Raw genomic sequence first — 20,420 nt, 5'->3', positions numbered from 1 at the left:
GTTGCTGCTGCTGTTGTTGTTGTTGCTCGCTGCCCTTTGCTGTTGTCGACGTTGTTGCTGTCGCCGCAATAACACTGGAGTTGTCTGTGTACGAGAGGGAGAGAGAAAGAGAGAGTGATAAACAGTTAATCAAAGTTGAAAAGCTCAAGTTTAAGTGTTTGTGTTAGGCAGAGACGTGTACCGCAAGTGAAGCTTTAATTGGTTAACAAAATGGTGCTTACTATTCTTGTTGTCGTTGTTGCTGTTGTTAGTTGGAATTGGTGTTGTTATTTCTCTTTGCCGCGCAAAGAGCAAATTCAAGAGAAATGCAATAAACGCCAGAGTGATTAAAAATGCGATAAGCATCGGCTACATTCAATTAAACACTACAAAAACAGAAACAATATATGTTGATAATATCCTATAATGGTTTTATACATTTGTTTCGTTGTGTTTTCATTTTTTTTATTTATATATATATATATGTAGGGCAACTGATCAAACGAGTTCAAGAGGTTAAAGTCATCAATAATTTTTGAATATGTTTAACGAATTTGTGTGTGAAACCCAAAATAGATAAAAAAAAACGTTTATTTTAAACTAGTTTTCGATTTGAGCGAAACATAATACACAAATTCGTTTTGTAACGAATCTCAAATGCTCTTATCAGCTGAGACTTATATAAGAAATTTGAGCATTTTGTTTCATAACAAATAATTGGGAACTTAAGAACTTTCACAAGTTTTTTAAGCGATTTGTTAACAAAACTATTAACTGGAAAATACAATTTGATACAGTAACAAACAATATATAGTGAACTGTGTTGTGCATTATGAATTTGTTAAGAATTATGTAACAAATATTATATACGTATAATATATATATATATATAACTTATATATATAACTGATAAGCTGCAGCATATATAATTTAAATATTGTAGAAGCTCTTTTTGATAGTTTTCGTAAGTACAGCCTTCACTAGACCAGCTAAATTATTATAAATTTTACTTCTATGTATTTCTCTATAAAACTTTTATTATTCGCTTAATAAAACCTTTTGTAGTTTTGCCCTTTTTTACCTTATCAAAGTGTATAAAAAAATTATTTTACTTAACATTTTTTTTCTTCTACTGTTTACTGCGCATTTGAATTTAAACCAAAAACAGAAACAAATAAAAAAAATAAAAGTTTAAAAACAGTCTACATAACTGACTGCACAATACTCGCTCAAATTAACAAATTATAACTTGGAATATCCTAGCCCTATAATATAGAATATATATAGAATTTTAATTTAATTATTATAAATATAATTAAAATAATAGATATATAGTTTTGGTTCAATCAGGTCAATAGGTTAAGAGGTTATTAGTCAAATACTAAACAATTTGTTAGCTATAAAACAAGTAGAATAAACAAATTTTTCCTAGCAATACAACCAATACACTCTTAAACACATTTCGAACGAGTATAAGACATGAAAAATAGCCAGCGAGTGATTTTTTTATTTTTTTTATTTTGCTTTTGTTTTTGTGACTATGCAAATGCGACTTTGTGAATATAGAAGAGGTCAATGCTTTAACCATTACAATATGTAAGTATGCCAGGGTGTGTACAAAAAGCGAAAAGAAAACCTAGAGAAATACGCTCAACCAATTGGACATATACGACAATTCCAATTAGATGCTTTCCAGTGTAATCCATAATTGTGTAAGATCAAATTTAATTGTTAGGTAATTTGAGTTATTGTTATTGATAATGTTTCTTAAAACTTGAATCTAAATTTGATTAATTCTAACTAAATTTGCAAAAGGACATTTAAGTTTTCATACATAAAAACTTTAAATAGAAATTTAATTGTTTTAAATTTCAAAGGGGACTTGCAAGTATTTATAAATTTTAATTTATATTTATTTAATCTAAAATTATATAATCTTTTTATCGCATTTTAAACTTTTATTTTATTTTTTTTTATTTTCCAATATTTTTTGGTTCACAAAACACACACGTTAAACATTTCAGTTTTTTACATATATATATATATATATATATATGTATATTTATATGATTATTATATGTTTTACCAAAACTTGTTCAGTTATTGGGCAATATATAACATTTGTCCCTTCCGTTTGCTTGCTTTCTTTAAGGCGCGCGGCACACACAGAGTAAAAGCAACAAGTCACGCACGAGCTGCTGCTCCTTACTGAACCACACTGAGCGACGTTTGGAATGCGACTGACTGCTGAGCCAGACGCACACTATCGATCACTGGTGCTGCTGTTGCTGACCAGTGGGCAGCGCAGTCGACGCAACTACATGCTCAAGCATGTTGAACTGGAAAGAGTGCGTCGGCAGGTGTATGCCAGTGTGTGTGTGTGTACGAGCATAGCTAGAGCATGTATTGTATGGTAAATGCTTTGGTCGTACCAGCTGCAGCCAACATGTTGCTGACTGCACAGAAAATGCTGCAAGCAACAGCATTTTATTTATTTACTCTTTTATTTTCGTGATTGTTATTATAAGCTTTTTGTTTTGTTTATTTGCTCAAGAGTTTGGCGCGTAAGTTGCGATAACAGAGCTTGATAAATCGATAACAAACAGTGTTGATAGCCAGAGATGCGCTATCTCTAGCTCTCTTGCACTGTGGCTTTCAATGTCAAGGTTGTTGCTGTTGTTATTGTTATTGTTGTTGCGCAACTTTAAGTTAATCTTTATTGCTTGACATTGATGATGCGCTCGCTGGACATCGTTCAGGGTTATGACTAAAAACAACAACAACAATATCCAGCCCAAATTGAACTGAATTGCACTGGGCAACGCACGTCAGCAGCTATAAAGCTGATTACAAATGACTTTAACTAGCAGCAACAACAGAAATTGATTAACTTGTGATTCTGATTGGCATGTGCTAGGTGTGTGTGCATGTGTGTTTGTGTAGTCAAATTCAAAAACAAAAACGGACAAGCACACGCAACTTTCGCAACTAGCAGAGGTTTTTTAAAAGTCAGGCAAACACAAGCTGATAAGAATCGAAAAATCTTCCGATTTTTTCAAATTTTTGTTGGCGATCAAGCAACAGAAATAACGGAAACAGCCGGCTATGATTAACACTTTATTTATGTTTGGTCATTTTTTTATTTATATTTTGATAAACAGTAACCAGGTTAACAGTAAATAAATACTAGAAGAATACCAAGAAGATTCTTATCAGAATCATTCACACTGGACGCGTGTCCAAAGCTATTGGGATTATCAGTAAGCGTAAGCAGACGCGTGTTTCGCGGCCTACAGACGTCTGTTGCTGATATGCTATAAACAAATTCAGGCTCAACAGATTTATACGCTTGTAGTTATACATGTACAATATATATGCATTCTTATCAGAGAACGAGCTTGTACAGTTTTATGACGTGATGGTACTAACGTACGAGATGCCATCTCCAATTACACAAACAAAAATGCAAACACACATACACGCACACACACGAATGCGGGCAAGCACAATTTAACTATTAAGTAATTGAAGCCGGCTTTGGTTCCACAACTGTTCAGGGAAGCGGTTGAAATCCACCCACAATAGTTCCGTCGAGACACACACCAGCAAACATTCACACATACACACGCTTACAAAAACATATACACCAACATAGTATCATGTGGACATCGCGCGATATGCGAGTCCAATAGAAATCAAGGTCAGACCATGAGGTGAGAGCCAAAAGAGAACAATTGTGAGAGCGGCGAGAGCGAGACAGTGCGCGGAAAGGCAAGAGCAGGACCGAAAAATATTGAGAGCGCAAACATATTGGACAAATTATGCTGGCCAGCACTACAAATTCCGCTTAAGGCACTAAATTAACAACAAATTAATATACAAATGCAAACACAAGCACACACACACATGCAATGAGAGCTAGAAGCGCCGTTATTTGAATGTTGATTTATGCAAGTGAGGTGAATAACCCGTGCTTTGCCCCTTAGAACGAAAAACACTTAGAAAAACTAATGCATTTACATATGCGCATATTTATGTATGAAAAGTCACTAAACGCACATTAATTACGCACTCGGACATTTAGTTAAACGCGCCAGCTGGCCATTGACTTACTTTTCTCCATTGTATTGCGTTTAGTGCGTCTCTTTTTGTTAGCAATTTTGCTTTTCTATAACTGTAAATATGTTTTGTCCAATTGGGTTCTGTGGCCTGTGGGAGGCTCGCGTGATTCGTTTGGTTATGCTTAATTCAAAGCATTACATTAATTAAAAACTTTAGGCACTGAACTTGCTTTGCGCGCTATGTATGTTAAACATATGTTTAAGAACATATTTAATAAATATTTTACGTTTATCAGTGGTTTTTATACGCGTTAATATGAATCCGATACAGATTAAGAGCAATTCACGATAACGATTAACGATATGCAGCAACTAGTGTTGCAAAACATCCACACGTACTGTCAACCTGATGCAACTACAATGAGTTGGCAGCGCTAGCAAACATCTGCAACATTTGCTGCGTGAAAAAGCCGCGTTTTTGTTTGTTTTCCTAGATAATTAAAGAAACACACAACATGTTCGATGTAGAGCCAATTATTGCGGACCACAAGGATGTTATACACGATGTAGTGTTCGATTACTATGGACGCCGAATGGCTACATGCTCTAGTGATCAGACTGTAAAGGTGAAGAAGAAAATAAACTTTTGTCCCCTCAATTCGCTCAACTTATAAATTCATCTCTTTTAGATATGGGACGAGGATGATCAGGGCAAATGGTCAGTAACGAGCAGCTGGAAAGCGCATTCGGGCTCCATTTGGCGTGTATCCTGGGCCAATCCCGAATTTGGACAGGTGATAGCTACCTGCTCCTTTGATCGCACAGCCTCCGTTTGGGAAGAGGTGATGGGCGAAAAGTGGACAACAATAACAAATGCGCCCACCCGACGCTGGGTGCGACGCACCACGCTCGTCGACTCGCGCACCAGCGTTACAGATGTCGAGTTTGCGCCCAAATATCTGGGCTTGCTGCTCGCAACCGCCTCAGCGGATGGCATCATACGCATTTACGAAGCGCCAGACATAATGAATCTATCCCAATGGCCAGTGCAGCATGAGATTGCAAATAAATTATCTTTGAGCTGTCTCTCGTGGAATACATCTACGTATATGGTCACCCAGTTGCTAGCGGTGAGTGGCCAGGAACTTATGTTGTACGAACATGTATCGATTAACAACTGAACATATTTATGCATTTGCAGGCTGGCAGCGATGAATCTGCCACGCCCACTGGCAAAGTATTTCTATACGCCTACAGCGAAAATGCGCGCAAATGTGTCAAAATTGAAACAGTGACCGATATAACAGATCCCGTGACCGATGTCGCCTTTGCGCCCAATGCTGGACGTACATTTCATATGCTCGCCGTGGCCAGCAAGGATCTCTATATAGTCAATATACGAGGCGTGACGTGGGTGATCAGTTTATGTATATATATATATAATATGAACTTATAGTTAACTATGCTTTTTTAGTGATTCGACGGGTGCTGGCAAATTGGAGCTGCAAACGTTGAAGTTTAGCGAACACAATTGCCCCGTGTGGCGTGTATGTTGGAATATGCTGGCCACGATGCTAATCTCCACCGGCGACGATGGTTGTGTTAGAATCTGGCGTATGAACTACACGCGTCAATGGAAATGTGCAGCGGTGCTTAAGGCGGAAGGCAGTGGACCGACCTATGAACCAAATCCAACTACGCCGGCGGCGCTGGCAACAACAGCAGCAGCCACAGCAAAGTTCTACAAAAAAGGCACCATTGGCAATCAGGTGCCATGGCATTAAGCAATGTCTATGCATAATAAGAAACATATACATGTATAATCTAATATAGAAATCTGTTATCTGTAATTTGTAATCTGTTTTGAATTTGCTGAAGCATTTCACTTACGCCTTGTGCCGTGGCGCATTTTTTTTACACCTTGGCGCAGCGCCAATGTTCGCGTCAGTCTCTGGGTCCACATTTATGTTGTGCTTCACATCTTTCTTTCTCTCAAGGCACATAGAAAATCACATTACATCACAGAAAGCGAGCAGGAGATGGTGGAGCTACAGCTGGTTCCGTGGAGCAGTTGGTAGAGCAGCGTCGTTCGTTGCGCGTTACACTTAATGTATAGAAAAACAAACAAACTATAAGCTATATATATAAGGACCGGCAGCAAGTAACGGCATTTGTTGTTTTTGAATAGCACTTGGAATAAGCAAAACAATTTTCATGCTCGTTCGCAACGATAAACTGCAAAAAGTAATCGAATTTCGTTGACTGTGTACAAAATAGGTATCTATGTGTGCGTGTGAGTGAGAGTGAGAGATCTGAGCGCATGTGTGTGTGTCATTTGTATGTCATCTGAATGCGTGTGTGTGTGTATGTGTGAGTAGCACTTTGTATTTGAACTCCGAAGCAACGCCAGCTGCGACAAGTGCAGCCCATCTTGTTAAGTTTAAAGGCAAACAACTCCAAATTATTATGGTAACATTTATAGCAAGTGCCTCTCTCGCTAGCAAAATAAAACCTATTCAGGTTTCAAATGCGTAAAAAATCATTTGTTTATTATAAATAACATACAAAAATATACCAAAACACTTTTCACGCACGTTTTGCTGCGATAAGCAATACCAAACAAATAATAAATTAGTTTCGATCATTGTCAGTGTGTGTGTGAGATCTGATAAACGCATGCTTGTGCGGACATGTGTGTATGTATGTTACATGTATGCCATACAAGTGCGTGCGAAGGCACGCGTGCGTGTGTGGGTTTTCTTGTATGTAGTAATTATGTTTAAAATCAAAACAATATCAGCTGAGACAAGTGCTGCCCATCTTTGTTGAGTTGCAATGCACACAAACTCCATTTTGTTATAGCAGCTTTTATAGCAAATGTATTTATGTGATAATAGCCAATAAAAACATTCAGAAACGAGAAATGTGAGTAAATAAAATATTAGAGGACAAAACATATTTATTAAAAATTAATTTTAATAATAAAAACTATTTACAAGTAACATACATTTTTTATATTATATGATATTGCCATGTTGTCACTGGTATTTAAGACGATCTGGCTTAAATTTTAGTTTTTGTTAAGATTGATTAATTTTTGTTTATATATATTATATGTCAAGCATTTGTTGTTATTTATATTATTTGATATATTTTCAATTTAATTTATAAATAAACTCAAATTATTGCTTCATTAATCTTCAAAAAATTATTTAATCATTAAATATTCATATTAAGTTGTTAATTGTTTTTATTATTTAAAGCTTAAATAATTTTCTTTATCTTCATAAAATTTTCCCTGAATTTATTTCAATTGATATTTGATTTTTATTTGGATGGTCATGTTATTTGACTGTCTTTCGATAATCGCAAATAGATCGAACGAACATTTTCCAACGATTAAGCACAAATGCTCAGCGAAGCATTGAGGTCATGCACCATATGAGAGGACAAAAGGACACGAGTCTGATTCTGATTCTAATTCATAAATTTGCGTTTGACATCATGTGTGCATATATTTATAGTCCATTCAGCAGATGTGGTAATAAAACTCCGATCTATAAATATTGCTCATATGGAAATTTTTCTGACAGGTTAAACACGGAAAACCATTCAAAGAAGAAAAGTAAACAGCAAAGAAATCACATAATATTCCACTTAATTGACTCGAACCGCAATAAAACAAACCAAAACAATTCAAATCCATATTGAGGCCTTTAATATTATATATATATATATACATATGTATATCCACCCTGAGTGTTCGTCCTGTTGCGCTGAATGTTATCCAAGAAATGAATTGAGTTTTGGCTTTTGCTCGGGTTTTTGTAGGCGAACTCGAGCGAGCCAACCCCTAATCACAACTTGTGCGGAGACTCGATGATGTGTTAGGTCTTCCGTCCCGTAGCCGAATGATTGTCTCTAATTGGAAGTTTTGACGTGTATATTACGTTGATCTCTGCCCAAATGGGAACACCCCAAAAATATGCATGTAAAAATCATTGAAACTTATTTTCGTTCTGTTTTTTTTTTGTTTTGGGGTGGCATTCTGCGTGGGAAGTCGAAGCGGGCAGAACTCTCACATGACACGTAGAGCTTGCTGGCCTGGAGAGTCGAGAGATTTCAGCCCTGGCAACGCGTTAAATATTGAAAACATTTATGTTTAACCTTCAGTGTTAAATTAATGCGCAGAAGATTGTTTCAATTCAATGCCAACAACAACAACAAGAGCGGGCGCAGAAGGCTTCCCTTAGGGGTTGTTATCCTTGCTGGTTGTTGGTACGGAAACGCTTATTACATCTATTTGAATAGAACTTTTGGCTTCTTCCTTGTGCCCCTTTGGTAGCAAGTACTTTAGGTCTCTGCTGCTTGATATCATTTAATTACGTAATTTCAATTAAACTTTAATTTTTGTGTGGGAATTTTTTTCCAAATAAATTAATTTATTTATTTAAATTTTAAGCTTAAAAAATATATAATAATTAATACTTTCTGCATTCTATTGAGATTTATTTTTTATATCTCAAATAAATCAAAGCAATGAAATTAAAATATTTAATTTAGCATATTATTTATTTTAAATTAAATATAAAATATCAAATTTAATAATAATTTCTGCTCTTATTAGGATATTTTGTACATTTAATTAAAATTATTTTTTGTTTGAATCAACATTTTTTTTTATTTGAAAACAATTCTTGAAGGAAAATAATTATAATAAATTAAGAAATTGATTCCACCATATATATTACCATATTATTATTATATATTAATTATTACCATATATATTAATTAAAATCGTTTTCTAGTTTGATGTTCTCTACTTATTATACTCTAAGCTGCATTTTTTTATTTTTTTTATTTATATATTTTATATTTGATTGTTAATTTAATTTGTTCCTTAAATTACTTCATTTATAATCTTTTTTTTAAATTTCTTCAAATTCAGGTAGTTTTCTCTTCGCTTACCTTTCCTTTAGCTAGCAAGTCAGTTGGAAATAGATTATGCTTATGGCTTAAGGTTGTTTAGGGGTTTTGTCTGGTTTAGGGTTTGTTATGTGCTTAGACCCTTCACACCTTGGCGCAGCCTGTTTCTAATTACGTTCAGAAAATGTGGCACTAATTCGTTAGGGGTTTTCACTGCGTTTGTTTTGTGTTTTAGTTAATGTTTTGTCGTTATGCAAATTGCCGAGTGGCAAACCACAAATAGAAATGGATGTTCAGTGCCCTCAATGCTTGACCCCCAAAAACAAACCCGAAGGGTTGGACCCACAGCTTGACCAACGGTCAGTGGTCAGCGAAAGCGGAAGCAAAGGGTCGCCGACAGTGGCCAGAGCTTATTAGTCGCGATTATCTCTTCCAGTTCAATGGGTTTCATGCGACAAAATATTACCAAAACGATTTACATATCCATTTGGTAATTTAAACAAATTGTTTTCTAAAACAATTCAAAACAGTTGAGCGTAAAATAAAATGGAAGTGAGAGAACTGTCTGTACTCATACTGATTTTTAGATTTTTCATCTTTTACTCATAGTAATATGTATGTATATATATATATATTATAATATAGCACACTGAGTGGGTTAAATAACTGGGTTGAGATAGGCTGATCTATATGCTTCTATACCTATTATCTTATATAATTCTTCAACTTGAACTCTTAGAGAATATGAAAAAATATTTATATCAAATGTCAGCTCTTACTTAAATTTTTTGAGAATCACATAGAAAGGTTGTACTTAGCTGATATTCAGCTTGTGGTTGAGCCAAAAGGACAGCTATAAAGGTAACGTAAATTCCTTGCATTTGACTAAATAATTTAACTATAATTAATAATAAATTTAAGTTAATTAGGAATTAGGTAAAAAAATGTAGCGCAGCTTATCTATGAAAATATATATTTCTCATAATATTTCCAATTAAAAGCGTGCGCATTAAATCGAACAGTTCAATCTGTTAGGAATAATAATATCAAATAAGATTTTTTTTCATTATAAAAATATTTTATTTTTATTTACACATTATTTTGGGCTTACAAAATGCCTTAAGAACTATTTAAAATGTTTTCGTAGAAAATGGTAGAAAATTGAGTTGTACCTATGCTAAGCATTTAAGACTATATACATATAGGAGGGAGCTCGTGGTATCAGAACCCCCTACATTTTCACAACTTAAGGACTATCACACATGTTCGGCTTTGATCGATCTTGGACTAGAACTGGATTGCCAACTGTTATTGGGAGACTGTGGGAAATACGAGGGAATTTTTCTGAATTATTGGGAATTAAAGGGATATAGTTTTAATATGTTAGAGTGTGTGGATATTATTTAGGAAGTATTTCCAATAATCCCAGCGAATTATTCAACAGATGCAAAATAATTCCCAATAATTGCAAATTATTTTTAATAATATTAAAATATTGAAAATAGTTCTAAAACCTTTTCCAATATTGGATATTATCCGAGAATTGTTGGAAATTCTTTGGTAATTTTCTTGTAAGTTGGGGATTTGTTGAGAATTATTCGGGGTGCTCTTCTCTAGTAGGCCATTTCAGCGCCCCAGGGCCTGTAGGGCTTCGTTCCATTCGCTGTGGCATATTGCAGGGCGCTCGCATTGTAGTCTTGGCTGACAGTAACTGGATATTGGGGCGTGGCACTGTAGCTCAGACTCTCGCTGGGTGGCAGCTCGTTGCGATGGCTGTTGGTCAGCTCTATGTAGGTGGGCACCTGCTGCTGCTGCACCTGTTGCACCGATTGTGGCACCTGTTGCGGCTGCTCGGCATGTGCGCTGTGCTCCTGAGTATAATGTTGTTGTTGTTGTTGCTGCTGCTGCTGCTGCTGTTGTTGCTGCTGCTGCTGTGGTTGCTGTTGCTGTGTGGCTGCCTCTGACGTGTGGCTCTCGCTGACAGTTGCACCACTCGTCGTTGTCGAGACGCTGGAGCGGCTCACATGATGTGGCGAGGCGCTCATGTAGCCCCCAGGGCTGGGCACATACGAGGAAGCAGCAGAGGGCGCAACGGCAGCCGTTGCATAGGCTGTCTGATAGGGCGTGGCCGCACAATTGGGCTGATAGGCGGCAACGCCAGAGATTTCGCGTTGCTGGGCAAAATACTGCAGGTGCGACATGAGGCGAAGCCTGAGCGGATCCTGTATGTCCATGCCCTCGATGGTGACCAGGTAGCGGGCCACCTCGGCGGCGCATTCCCTGAAGCCAATCGTGTGATAGTCCATGGCCACGCGCTGCGGATCGTAGCTGAGCGAGTCGAGAGCTGCAAGCAGAAGAAGAGACATTAGTAAAAAGTCAATAAGCTGCTCACAGCTCGTGGCAAACAATTGAAAAAGCAATTCCCACGCGCGCGCCTATCAGAAACTAACTGCGAGACAGCAAAAAACTACCCCTGAGCATAGCCTGAATGGGAATCGAAAGTTGCGGTGGGGTGGGGGGGGGGGCTTGAATTGCACTTGGTGCTAAGAGCGGGTGGCGATGGTGGTGGTTCGTGCCAGTGAGGTGGTGCAGCGGGCTGTGCGCAGCGTGGGAAGTCTCTGGATTCGATATTCACTCGGTCTCCCTATGCAAGTCTCTAAGGTCAACAGGTTAAGCATTGTTTAGCCAGCTTTATGATAATATATGACAAATCTTTGGCTTGATTTGAGGAGGGATTTATCAACTTGATATTGTGGTTCTCAAATCTCTGGGCAAATAATATAGACAAATAATATAAAAATGTGATAAATCTGAATATTAATAAAATATATAAATATAAATAAAATGTATCTGAAATTCGTATGTATAAAGATAAAATTTGTTAGCTGGTTAAAACCTTTTTGATAATGCAAAGGACACTATTTTAAAATGTATTTTTAGTCTAAATAACCTTAAAAAGCCGGTTATTAAATGAATTTATCTGGCATGGCGCGGCTCTGTTTGATTAAGGAACTAAATATTAAATATAAGAGAACATTCAATTCTGCACAAATTCTTGAAACAGTTTCATAACTATGTTTTATATAGATATAGCAGATTTTATTTAAGTATTGTCAGCATGGAGTGCTTAAAGCAGAAGAAGTCTTAGAAAACCCCACAACATAATCGTAACAGAAAAAAAGTCTGCAATATCGACTAATACATTCTCCATATTTGAAGATTTTTTGAACACGATGATTGTAGAAGAAACGTAATAGAATATTTATATATAAAGTGTGAATCATTAGCCTTATAGACTAGGCTATTATAGGTTCTAGTTTAGTGGAAGTAGTCCTATTATTATTATTTTTCATTATTAGCTCAAAGAGACTTGTCTTAAGAGAGACATAGATTCAAGTTCTTCTACTTCAGCTGAATGAGGATATACTACTACCAAGATTACTTAATTTTTTTTAGGTATTTCTTCTAAAACATCATCTAAATAAAAGTCTTTATAGATTGATTAATTAATCAAACCTGAAAAGTGGGCGTGGTAAATCGACATTGAATCCAGATTGATTATAGGTACACTATAGGTAATATATAAGCTCAGTCTCATTTTCGAATAACTAGTAAATATATCCATTGGTACCTCTTTTATATCATATATCTAAATATCATAATAAATATATAGAAGACCGTTTCTCAACTTAAGTTCATATATATGAACTATAAATTCCAATTTATCATCATATAACTGGTCAGATTTTTCGAGTTTCTATAGATCCGTGATCTACAACTAATCTTCATATATCTCATGAGACTGTTCGAGTTCATATTCATCAAACATCAGATCATTACCCTATATAATAATTCTACTAGCCACGCCTCATCCGAAATTTCTATTTAGACAAATCTATCTTAATCTTGGTCCACCTTTGATCTTATACTTACTTTTCGATTGCAAGTTCTTCAGATGTTCCACAGTTAGCTGTAAGATCTCAGCCTTTTCCAGCTTAGCTGAGCCCTGTTTCTCATAGGCGGAGGGGACCAGGCGCTTCAGTTCCGTCAGCGAGGAGTTGATGCGATCTCGGCGCTTCTTTTCGATGACGCCGCGACGCTTCTTGCGGCTCATCAGCTGGCAGCTGCCGGTCTCACCAGGTGAGATTCTAATTATAAAAAAAGAAAGAAGAAGAGACACAGTTAGACAATTCACAGAGTTCGGCCAGCACATGACGCATACGTACTGTTCCTTGGAAGACTCCTCCGAGTAGAGCTCGTCGCAGTCGCTCTCGGAAAGCGCGCGCTTTAGACTGTTGTGCGAATGATGGCTCTGATGACTCTGATGGCTCTGATGGCTTTGCAGGCTCTGGTGACTGTGGCTCTGTGGCGGCGGCACCCAGTGACCTTGCGGCGCGGCAGGCATGGCGGCAGCAGCAGCGCCATAGCCCCAATGATGCAGCGGCGGTGCATTCACATGCATATTGTGCTCCATTGATTGAGAGTTGATTTGGAATTGAATTGGAATTCGAATTGATTTGAGGTTTGTGTTGTTTGTGTGTCTTTATCTTTGGAATCACTTGGCAACTTGGTTTGGCACTAAAAAACTTGATGCGGCTCGCAGCTAGTTGTAGTTGTTGTGCGTAGCACGTGACTTATCGTGTGCGCGAACGGCGTTCGACTGATTTGCCAGCACACGACTAGCGGACGTTCAGGCCGACGTTTGCCCAACCTACTCTCAACCCCTTTTTAATGCCGCGGCTGCCGGCGGCGGTGGCAGCAGCAGCAGCAGCACCAACAGCCAACAGCCAACAGCAGCAGCGGCCCAATAAGATGCCGCAGCAACCACCCCCTTGGCAACGTGAAACGCGTGCCGCACCGGCTGGGGGTAGCTAACGGGCAGTGCCACGGCCTATGCTCTATGGCTCTACCTCTGCCGCTGCCTCAGCCGCCGCCGCCTTTGCCTCAGTCTCTGCCTAGCGATCAGCTTCTGCAAGTGACCAACAAATGAACAAGGAGAAGAGCATACGCCGCAGCTTACATGGTACGAGTGGGAGAGAGAGAGTGAGAGAGGGATAGAGAACATTTAGTTGCTTGACGCATTCGCACTTGCAGCATATTGTTAATACCCATTAAAAGTTATAGGCAGCGGGAGTCCTGTTAATGAGCGAATGCTGAGCATAATAACAAGCAGTGGCTATAGCTGTTAGCTTTTAATATTAATATTTTAAGCTGCTTAAATCGATTAATCTCGTTTATCGCTAAGGTCTACATTTATAATTATAATTTAACTAATAATCGAGAAGAATAAATTTAATTTAACAAGTAAACTTCAATTGGAATCTCATACTTAATCGATAAATATCGATCAAAAATAATTTTAGCCTAAAAACATGTTAGTCTGATAATAAAATTCAGTGTTTAATGAAATTTGATTTCTATTATTACATTACAGTCGCTATTACATAAGCTTCAGCACGATTTCTTTAACCAAAATGTAATCGATAAATATCAGTTTTTAGTCTTAGCATAACTGTACAATTTCTAGTGTTAGTAAACTGATTTATAAGCAACTAATAGTTGCTGCTATTTCCTTTTTCTCTTAAGCCCACTCTAAATAATTTTCTACAGGGTAGCTGCTAGTCGTGCACTTTACACTGAAACACCTGAACATCTTTTAGCCAAGTGCCATGCAAATGAAAAGCCAGAAATAATTATTATTAGTTAGTTCTTATGTCATCGAATGTCGATTGTATCGGGCAGCAGCAGGATGCGTGGCAGCGGCAGCAACAACAACGGCAACAGCTGCCGCAGCATCGGCGCCGTGGGCGGTGGCCGACGTCTGCCACAGTTTGTCGCATTGTCTTTTTGGCGGCCACTTGCCAGCGCGTTGACTTGTTGCCTCTGCCACTGTCTCTGCCTCTGCCGCACACAACTGGACCGCGACCGAGCCGCCAGCCCGAACGGCCGCCGGGCTCGTGTGCGGCATGTGGCATGTGGCATGCGGCTCCAACAAGTGCAACGCCGCCCCGCTCTGTTTGCTTTGTGTGTAGCCCGCATTTTGTAGGTCAGTGGTCCAATTTATGATTTCAAGGTTAGTTTGGAGCAGGTGCCGCAACGCCGTTGACCTCTGACCTACTCAATGCGCAGAGGAACAACAATCGATTTATTTTATAGTCAAAGGAGGCTGAGAAAATATTAAATCATATCAAATAATTCAATTACGGAAGTGCGTCTAAGCTGAACTTGTACAAAATATTGAAGTAATTTAAAAAGCGAAATAAAAATATTTGAAAATAATTCATACAAATATAATATTCATATATTACTTAAATTATTTATTTATATTTATTTTTAAATTGCAAAATATGTTTCATAGAAAAATGCATCACAATATGTAAAGAAATCTGTCAAAATATTATTAAGTCTCTTATAAGTAATATATTTGTGCTCTGAAATAGTGTTTTGTTTTTAAATATTTTGAAAAATGAAGCTGAGCGTTTTAGATGAATATAAAATTGCGCAACTTAAGAAATTTATAAGTTGTTCAAGACAAAGGATACCAAAAATATTGAGAAAATCTTGAGTCTAAACATGGATATTTCATAATCATTTTATTACGATAGTTTTATAGATCTGAGCGTAATTTACATAGAAATACGCAGCCAGACATATAAATATTTGTCATTTCATATTTATTAAAAAAAAATAACCAAGAAAAATATTGCGCAATATATTTAGAACTATCAAAATCTATAGAAAATACTTGGGAATAGCTTGATTACAATTATTTTATATATCTGGATTACACAGTCCAACGAGAAATGTTAGCGAAGGATTTGAAGTGATGAATTTAGAACTGAAGCTAGACTTTCATGCTAAGCTTTTCTGAGGTTACTCCAATGCAAATCTGCAGAAACTACCTAAATAAAAATAATTAACTACCTACCAAAAATTCTTTCCCTTAAAGCCTTTTTAAAACATTTATCTTTAATCTATCATCAGAAATCGTTTGCTGAATTAACTCAGATAAAATATCTCTGCCGCTCAAGCCGCTGTTTCGATAAATCTGTTGCCGTTTACTGAGAACTCAAATACAAATAATATATAATGAACGTTCACTAATTCCTTAAATTTAAAAAAAAGCAAATCTAACTGCAAAAAAATAAACTTTATGTTAATTAGCCTAAAAACTATGTTTGCTTCGTTTACCAGAATTGAACTCCTTGACTTGGGGAAAACTAATAGCAAAGCTGATCTAAATATACTTTGTGGCACCACAAATCAAAAAAAATATAGCCACATGCGAGCCATTTAATTTGAAGCCAATTTCCAAGTGCACAACGCGGCGTATGCTTGATGGAGAAGAAGAAGTCTCCACCTCTAACGTTATATCGATTTCAGTTTGGCAAATAAAAATGATGAAAAGTGCTTTTAGAGCACGTCGCTCAGGTTCCCGACAACAACAACAAAGACTAAGGAAGCAAGTTCATATGAGAGTTGTAATTGTTGTTAGCGGCGCGTGGGACAACAACAACAGCAACAACAACAGCAACAGCAACAGCAACCAAATAGTTGCTGGCAACAACTCACCCTTAGGGCTGGTTGCAGATAGCCGAGCTACCACCGAGTGAAAAATGGCTCGTGGGAAAGCCAAAGGTTCGACGATTCTCACGCATGTTCAGCACGTGCGGGTCGTGCGACCATCTACAACAACAACAACAAACAGGAGGCAACAACAACAACAACATGAGGAAGAAAAGCGCAGAGCAAATCGTTTGAAGTGCATTTAATGCACGTCGAATAAAACGAGCGTCGCCTTTGTTGTATTACGTTTTCATACACTAACCAAGAAGATATTTATGATATGTTAGAAATCAGGTATATAGAAATATATAGCTGCTAAGGTATATGCTTATATATACAATCTAGAACGGGGTCTCTTTCAGATACTCAAGTGAAACAAACACTTGCACAGACTCTCTTTGCCCACGATCACTATTCATATCAATCTATATCCATTTATATCTATATCTATCTAAATATATATATCTATATTATATCTCTATCTTTATTATATTTATCTAAAATCCTACTTCATGTGGAATAAAATCGAGGCATAGTCAAAAGATCACAGAGCAGAGGTAGCCCTTTCGGCTATACCTCGAATGAATTTAACAGAAGTAAAAATCTTTTAAATTAAGAATTTTCATATTTCTCAAATATATTTTTAGTCGAAAGTATTGTATATATATTTGAATTACTCAATTTACTATATACTCTATATATACCATATACTTTATAGCGCATATTCTCCCAGTCTCCTTTGCCTCAATAGGATTGCTGTGTCAACTGCATTATATTCCACATATACTCTCTATAATATACTCTCTATACAATACTCTCTAATATATATAAAATAATCTATTATAACTCTTGGAATATTTCCTAAAATCAATCAGTAAAAAACATGAAAAATATTTTTCCCAAATGACTTTTCCTCTAGAACTTGCCACGCAGCTGTTAGGGCATTCAAACTTCGCCTCGCCGAGTTCCCATTCTGTTTAATGGCTTTTTTGTGAAAATTGTAATTCTAACCAATTTTTATATAATAAAAAAATAATGAAAATTGGCTAGCGATTATAATCGAGCGTAGTGAATTAAAAATGTTTTGTACACAAAAAATTGGAAGCATTTGAAAAAATGCTGTAAATATTTGTGAACTATAGAAACTCTATAAGGCATTACGAGGTGTTGCTTTACTTCTTCTTCTTCAACTTCTATCATCCATTTCTTAATAAAACATTTGACACTCTTTGCTTCAATATAGTTCGTATAATTCTCGAAAAAAATGGAAACTCTTTAGGGGACAGGTGAAAATCCATTTTAGGGAAATTTCAGTTAATATTTTTCCAACTTTAGAAACTTTTAAGGCATTGATTATAGTTGTTGTTGTTGTTTTGCTGCTGCTGCTTCTTCTTTGTCTTTTGGCTGCTTTGTAGTAGATTTTGGGCCTCATCCGCATCATCGATCCAGGTCTCCAAGGTGCAGGCGCTGGAATGATGGCTCGACCTCTGCGAATGACTTGAGCTGCTTGGACGCTTGCCGCTGGGCAGCGCCTGCAGCTGCCGCCAGCGGCTGTCGAAGTTGGCCCAATGCTGTCGCAGATCGAAATGCTGCTCCTCATCCTGCTCCTCCTGCTCCAGGGAGTTGCCGTTGATGTCCCACTTGACAATAGGATAATCGTCGTGCGGCGGCTGCTCTCTGATTATCAAGTTATGATATTGCCCATCGAACTGGGAGCCCAAGCTGAAGCTGTAGCCGCGCTGCTCCAGCTCCCGGTCTCGCTGCAGATCGAGACTCGAATTGGATGGCGTGTGCCTTAGATAGCGCACGTTCTCCTTGTAGTGCATCAAATCGAATTGTATATCTAGATTGGATTGCGTGCTCTCCAGCTGCGGCTGCTCCACCAACGCCTCGCTGGCAGCTTCGCACTGGTATTGGACGGATCTTTGTGGTTGATTATTGTGGCATGCGTATTGCTTATCATTCATGGCAACTGGATTGCAGTTGCAGCTCGTGTGCGGCTGTCCCTCCTTCTTGCACTGCTCCTCTTGCTCCCCCTCCTCCACCTCCTCCTCCTCCTGCTCCTCATCCTCCAGGCGCTGCACAAATAGTTGCTTTGATGTCGATATTTTGCGCAGCAGCTGCATAAAAATAAACTCAATGTTAATGCGCATTAACAGAAGCGTTTAGCTGCTGCTGCTGTTACTGCTGTCGCTGTTACTGTCGCCCAAAAGGTCAGCGCCACACGCAGCTATCGATTTTTATACGCTCTACTCATTCAGCTAAAAAATGGGGTATATTAGCTTTGAAGTGTTTCAGATGCCTTAAAGGTAAAAGTGGCTATCTCTCTGGCCTTTTAAGATTACTAAAGAGTTGGGATTGTTGATAGACATGTATCTGCCTAGCTGTCTTAATGTCTGCCTGTATATCTCAATATCTTAAAATTCTATATATGTATGTCTATACATATGTATCTATACATCTATTGGTCCAGCTATAAATATGTCTATCTATTCATCTGTCTATCTTTCTTTCTGAATATATCAACATATTTATCTATCTATCTATTGCCTCTGAATATGCCATTAATATACCCATATATACAATCGAGTAAGTAGTCTATAATCCTACACACACTTTGAAGAAATAAGCTCCTCCATAGATACATATATCTGTCTATCCATCATCAATCTATCTAGCTAGCTTGTGACTACCTATCTGCTTCTGTGATTGCCTTTCTTTAAATTTCTAAAATATTTTAATATATATCCGAGGGTAGTCTAAGAATTTGTGTATTCATTTAAGTCAAATAATTTTGACTTTTTTTTTAATAATTTGAATTATTTTAACATTGAAAATGTAAATTTCTTTTGGCTTTATATTGAAGTTGACAAGTTTTCAGGTTACCCTCGCATATACTATTATATCATTAACATAATTATTAAGCATATCAATGCGCATATTGACCCTTCCCACATTCCATTTTAAGTCATTTGAAATATAAGAAAACTCGAAGACTATGAGAACTATAGAATTACTTTTGGGTACTTAGTTGAATGCATGATAAACAGGGCAGAATATTAAATGTTTCAGTTGATAATTTCATTAATTTAGAGCCTCAAAACTGAATAGCATGAGACACTTTTGAAATAATCTGATATTATACTAGTAGGAAATAGGATACATAGCCGTGTCTTCTCAGCAGCTCTGGCAATCAAAGCTTTTGCCTAAGGCAACACTACGTCAATGCTTCTTGCTTAGCAAACATCCACTTAGTCAGGCTCAGGGTATCTACCGGTCGATCACTCAACTCTAGTCACTAGTATTTGTTGTTTTTTTTATTGATTATGCACAGCGACCCACCCACGACCGCATAGGCTCACCTTGAGACAGGACTTCTTGGTGCGCCTCAGCAAGTGGGACATGTCAGCGCTCAGAGTGTGTCTATTGTTGTTGTAGGAGTTGTTGTTGTTGCTGTAGTTGTAGTTGTATTTGTTGTTGTTGCTATTGTTCAATGTGTCAGAGACTTGAGCCACGCGACATTTTGATTGCGGCTGCTCTTGATGTTGATGCTGCTGCTGCTCCTGCTGCTGCGGCTGCGGCTGCTGCAGTTCGTCGGCAAATCCAAACTGAAATTCAAAATGGAACTGATGTAGAAACTGTTTTGTTTAACCCTCTCCCGGCTTTGTGGTATGGCTGAGTTCAGTCGAACGGTTCGGCGGCGGTCGCAGGTGGACGTGAGCTGCTCGTGTTTGTCGCATGACTCATAGAGCAGCAGGAATTGCAAGTGCCAAAACGAGCTGAACACACACGCACACAGGCACACACATACTTATAGCTGAGAGCCGAAGGCTTTTGTCGGCACCGGCGCAGTAAACATAATCTCTATATATAAGTCCCGTCCCCGAC

General features: G+C 37.6%; 3 protein-coding genes across 3 annotated transcripts; 1 reads left to right on the top strand and 2 right to left on the bottom strand.

Moving 5' to 3' along the window:
• The first annotated feature begins 4,457 nt into the window (after positions 1–4,457).
• Positions 4,458–5,870, top strand: LOC111604187 (nucleoporin seh1). Its single transcript, XM_023322143.2, has 4 exons — positions 4,458–4,666; positions 4,730–5,170; positions 5,242–5,450; positions 5,515–5,870. The coding sequence occupies exons 1-4, from the start codon at positions 4,556–4,558 to the stop codon at positions 5,822–5,824; spliced, it is 1,071 nt and encodes a 356-aa protein (XP_023177911.1). The 5' UTR covers positions 4,458–4,555; the 3' UTR covers positions 5,825–5,870.
• Positions 5,871–10,579: 4,709 nt separating this feature from the next.
• LOC111604158 (hairy/enhancer-of-split related with YRPW motif protein) lies at positions 10,580–13,440 on the bottom strand. Its single transcript, XM_023322086.2, has 3 exons — positions 13,193–13,440; positions 12,900–13,114; positions 10,580–11,310 (listed from the first exon to the last, which is right to left on the bottom strand). Exons 1-3 carry the CDS (start codon positions 13,438–13,440, stop codon positions 10,580–10,582), a joined length of 1,194 nt encoding a protein of 397 aa, XP_023177854.1.
• Positions 13,441–17,789: 4,349 nt separating this feature from the next.
• On the bottom strand, positions 17,790–20,202 carry LOC111604144 (putative mediator of RNA polymerase II transcription subunit 26). Its single transcript, XM_023322066.2, has 2 exons — positions 19,895–20,202; positions 17,790–18,652 (listed from the first exon to the last, which is right to left on the bottom strand). The coding sequence occupies exons 1-2, from the start codon at positions 19,934–19,936 to the stop codon at positions 17,864–17,866; spliced, it is 831 nt and encodes a 276-aa protein (XP_023177834.2). The 5' UTR covers positions 19,937–20,202; the 3' UTR covers positions 17,790–17,863.
• Between the last annotated feature and the right edge of the window lie 218 nt (positions 20,203–20,420).

The sequence above is a fragment of the Drosophila hydei genome, unplaced genomic scaffold (assembly GCF_003285905.1).
Source record: "Drosophila hydei strain 15085-1641.00,03,60 unplaced genomic scaffold, DhydRS2 tig00008134-arrow-pilon, whole genome shotgun sequence".
In the NCBI taxonomy this organism is placed as follows: Eukaryota; Metazoa; Arthropoda; class Insecta; order Diptera; family Drosophilidae; genus Drosophila; species Drosophila hydei.
This window is presented reverse-complemented; position numbering and strand designations above follow the sequence as displayed.